Source organism: Hordeum vulgare, chromosome 2H, assembly GCF_904849725.1.
Source record: "Hordeum vulgare subsp. vulgare chromosome 2H, MorexV3_pseudomolecules_assembly, whole genome shotgun sequence".
In the NCBI taxonomy this organism is placed as follows: Eukaryota; Viridiplantae; Streptophyta; class Magnoliopsida; order Poales; family Poaceae; genus Hordeum; species Hordeum vulgare.
Window position 1 is genome coordinate 403,037,160 of NC_058519.1, and position 4,488 is coordinate 403,041,647.

A 4,488-nucleotide genomic window follows, 5' to 3' on the forward strand; every position below is an offset into this window, starting at 1 on the left:
ATCGGGCAACATTTTCTACGCCGACCCGTCTTTTGCTATTATTTTACGGGCGAGGGCATTATACGGGGTCTGGTAGAGATGCTCTAAGTTACTACATCCATAATGGATTGTAACATAGGAGTAGTCACATTGAACCTTTTATTTATTAGCTCATAGACTCATCTTGTCTTGGTATGTGTTATGTTACTCAGGCTGGTTGTAATGAGGAGTATCATATACTATATCATGCATATAGGATACTAGTGTATGATACTACACCCGTAATGCATAGTATCATATGTTAGTATCATAAGATATGTCATTTATTGCCATACATGACACATAATAACACAATATTTAATATGATGTGGTATCATAATATGATACTCAACCCTCTCTTTCTTCGTTTAATTTTATGTCACCTTATCAAAATTGTCTAGCTGACATGCATAATACTACTTATGATAGTACCATTACGATCAGCCTCATAGTACGAGTAACTAGTTAAGTTACCAATTTTTTTCTTTTTTCTTGTTGATTAGTTGCGACATTATATTTTTTTACTTAGATGACAATATATTACCATCTATGTTACTTTTATTGTGATCGTGGTCTCCATCTTTGACCCTGTGCATAGCAGAAATTAATTGAAGCAGAGGACAAAATTTGAGGCAAGTGAGATTTAGCAAAACTGAAATGGTTTATGGAGTGGGCGCTTGAATAGTTGGTTGGTTGGATTATTCAAGAAAGTCCACCTGGAAAACCAGAAGCCGGGCAAACCCGGAGACGGAGAGAGCACCCACGGTAATGGGAGGGATGTTTCGCTAGGGGGGATGCACTCCCGTAACCAGTGGAACTAAACAAAGACAGTCAAGTACACGTACCAGTCATCAAATTGCCTCCTCGGACTCGCGACGCGGCCAATAGCCTAATACCAGCACCAGCCCGTTCCCAGTTTTCGCAAAACCACTGGCGCCGTCCCCGCCCTCCCTTCTTCTTTATATCATCACAATCAATCGCTCCTGGATTGCATAGCTCACATCACATCAATACATCACCACCCCTCTCCTCTCCTCTCCCTCTTCCTTCTGGTTGTGTAGGTTTGCTTGCTTGTGCAGCAGATCGAGAGCACCAAGAGATACTCATCCAGCACGTACACTCTGTCTCAAGGACCGACGCCGACGATGCGGCTTAGCTGCAACGGCTGCCGCGTGCTGCGGAAGGGCTGCAGCGAGGACTGCAGCATCCGCCCCTGCCTGCAGTGGATCAAGAGCCCCGAGGCGCAGGCCAACGCCACCGTCTTCCTCGCCAAGTTCTACGGCCGCGCGGGGCTCATGAACCTCATCAACGCCGGGACGGACGACAGCCTCCGCCCCGGCATCTTCCGCTCGCTCCTCTACGAGGCCTGCGGCCGGATCGTCAACCCCATCTACGGCTCCGTCGGCCTGCTCTGGTCCAACAACTGGCAGATGTGCCAGGCCGCCGTCGAGGCCGTCCTCAGCGGCAAGCCCATCGTCCAGGTCTCCTCCGAGGATGCCGCCGCCGACCGGACCCCGCCGCTCAAGGCGTACGACATCCGTCACGTCTCCACCTCGCCAGCCGCCGACGGGAGGCTCCACAAGGTCGCCAAGCCCGGCCGCACCCGCTTCAAGCGCGCCTCCTCCGCCTCCTCCCACCACAACCCGTCCAGCGACTCCAACAACAAACCCAAGCCGCAGCCGCGGCCGCCCACGGCGGAGGAGGAGCTGGATCGTCAACACCGCAAGGAGATGGAGGAGGGCGCGTTCCAGCGTGCCCCGAGTCACGAGTCCTCCGACAGCCGACATGAGGACCCCGTGGAGCCACACTCCCAGCAAGAGGCGTCCGCCGACACGGAGGCCGAGGCGGGGTCGCACGTCAGCCAGGCGGAGCAGGAGCAGGAGCAGAGCACAGAGCCGGCCGCAGACCATGCGGAGGAGGTCGAAAAGGATGATGAAGAACTAGGGCTCGAGCTCACGCTTGGATTCGCTCCCGTCGCAGCACGGCCGGCCGGATGTCACCTGAGCGTCCGAACCGCTGCGGAACCGGCTTTCGTGGGGCTCCGCTTCCTCTAAAATAGGAGGGATTTTTAAGCACATTTTACTTTGTGAAAACACAGAGAGCTATTTGATCAACTCTTTTACCTTTAATTTTAAAAAAATTAGGATCCGTTAGTTCGTTTTTGTTTCATGGCTGCAATGAGTGTACAGACAATAGCTCCACCATGGCCAAGATTTTCCCCATAAAATATGTGTTTTGCTGCTCTGTTCTACTGGTGCATTTTGTCAGTCCGGTATGGTTGGATCCTGAAACCTAAGCATTCTAGCAACGCTTCTACAGCTTCCTGCACCCGCTGCGCTTGTCAGCTCCAACCTCATTGGAGGCTTCTTGTTCTCGTACGCCATTGCAAGGCTTCCTGCACCCGCTGCGCTTGTCAGCTCCAAGAGGCTTCTTGTTCTCGTAGGCCATTGCAAGGTTCGTGACAGCGTTTAGCATCTCCTAAAACTGCATTTCCAAAGTCGACCCTCATATAGCCCGTTCCGAGTCCTTCGCGGACGAAGCTCTGTAGTTAAAATTCATGGAATGTTTGGACATGTGCTCTATAGATTCAACCGCGGAGCGGACAGAGCCATAGTTAAAATTCATGGAACGGCTACACATGTGTTTTGTAGATTCTTAAATTTGAAGGAGCCGGTGGATTATCGAACGAATTCTATGACATTTGACACTAGTTTGAAAAGAAGTTGGGATTTGACCCTTTTACCTACCCGCTGCATGGGGCGGTAGGATGACAGACGGCAGCCGACGGACGATAGTTAGCTGCTGACATGGCAATGGGCCTACCACCAAGCTACGTGGCGGTAGGGTATCTACACCTACCGCCCGAAACCCTAGCGGTAGGGTCTTGGGGTGCATAAGATTGCCTGTTTTGGTGGGTCTTTCCTCCACCACACCCATACATTAATTCGGCCACTCACCTCTCCCCGAGCAACTCCTCTCTCGTCCTCACACAAGGGCCTCTTAAGTGTCTCTTATTTGCTTGAGAATTGTCCGTTGGATCCAGAGCACTTTCATCACCTAAGGTACCTATCTCACTTTCCCTCATTTTGATTGGTTTAAATCGTGTATTTTGAGTGCATTTGCTCATTTTATTGCAAACCCTAGTTCATCATTTTGTTGTGGTCAAATCAATGAATATGATGCATTTAGAGTTATTTTTGTGATTTCCTATGTATTATGTGGCTAGCATTGTTGGGGGTAACATAGATCTTGTGCTAGGGTTAGTGGTCATGTTAAGTGTTACTGTTAGGTTTAAGAAAATAATTAAGGCTATGATTACCTTAATAGTCACTTCTCGAAATGTAGGTTAAGAACGTTCGTTTAGGTCGAGGTTTTCTGCTGAGGCGGTGGTGAATCGTGAACGCAAAGTTATTGAGGAAAATATGAACCCGTGGGTTGAAGCCGTTGATGCATTGAATGCGGTGTGTAGAGCCTTTCCAAAGTACCATTTCATCAAGGGTGTTTTGAAAAATTTAATAAAAAAAGAGAAGAAGTTGGCCAAGCTCAAGAAGACCAAAAAAGATTGTAGACGTGATTTTGCACGTCAAATTGCATTGTGTACAACAAAGGAAGAATATGTTTAGTTCAATGTGACAAACCGTGTCGACGTCATTGATTGGTTAGTGAAGCAATCATTTTCGCTGCTATGGAAGGAGGCTTCTCGTTGGGCATGGGCCAAAGAAAGAAAGGTTGTTTTTTGTTATAACCCGGTACATACGAACAACAGGATTGGTGTTCGTTATCTTAGCATTCGGCTACATAACCTTTGTCATTTGAACTATAATGACATGTATCGATTTGCTTATCGTGTTCTCATTTGAATTATTAGAGTAACTCCAACGCGCCGACCCATTTCATCCGCCTGCGTCCGTTTGGCCCGCGGCGGACAAAAGAGAAGACCCAACGTGTCGATCCAAACCCAAAACGTGTGTGCTACGCGTCCGCGCGAACTCATTTTCGGCCCGAAATTGCGCCTAAAATGCATCAACAGGGACGTGTCGCGCGACCTCTCAGTGTCCGCCACGGTCCCACTTGGCGGCCGCCCAACTATCGTCCGCCGTCAAATTTAGGACGACCATTGGCACCGGGCCCACTAGTCAACTAGTGTAAGCGTCCTTTTTTAAGTCCCACTTCCGTCCACATCTGCACCTCACCCCCTTTATGCTTCCCCACCGGCGACAACCCAAGCCCTAGACATGGGGCTCTTTGGTAGCAGCTCCGGCAACGACAAGGGCATGGGCACTGATAACCCACAAGTATAGGGAATCAATTGTAGCCTTTCTCGATAAGTAAGAGCGTCGAACCCAACGAGGAGTTAAATGTAGAACAAATATTCCCTCAAGTTCTTTCGACCACCGATACAACTCTACGCACGCTTAACGTTCGCTTTACCTAGAACAAATATGAAACTAGAAGTAGATTGTAGGCGTG

At 49.1% G+C, this 4,488-nt stretch overlaps 1 protein-coding gene across 1 annotated transcript; it reads left to right on the plus strand.

Annotated features, from left to right (window-relative positions):
- The first annotated feature begins 948 nt into the window (after positions 1-948).
- Positions 949-2,262, plus strand: LOC123426422 (LOB domain-containing protein 40-like). Its single transcript, XM_045110259.1, has one exon. It carries the CDS (start codon positions 1,164-1,166, stop codon positions 2,070-2,072), a length of 909 nt encoding a protein of 302 aa, XP_044966194.1. The 5' UTR covers positions 949-1,163; the 3' UTR covers positions 2,073-2,262.
- Positions 2,263-4,488: the final 2,226 nt, after the last annotated feature.

Bases quoted from the DNA above. Each gene is read 5' to 3' on its own strand.
- LOC123426422 (XM_045110259.1), top strand. From the start codon at position 1,164: ATGCGGCTTAGCTGCAACGGCTGCCGCGTGCTGCGGAAGGGCTGCAGC.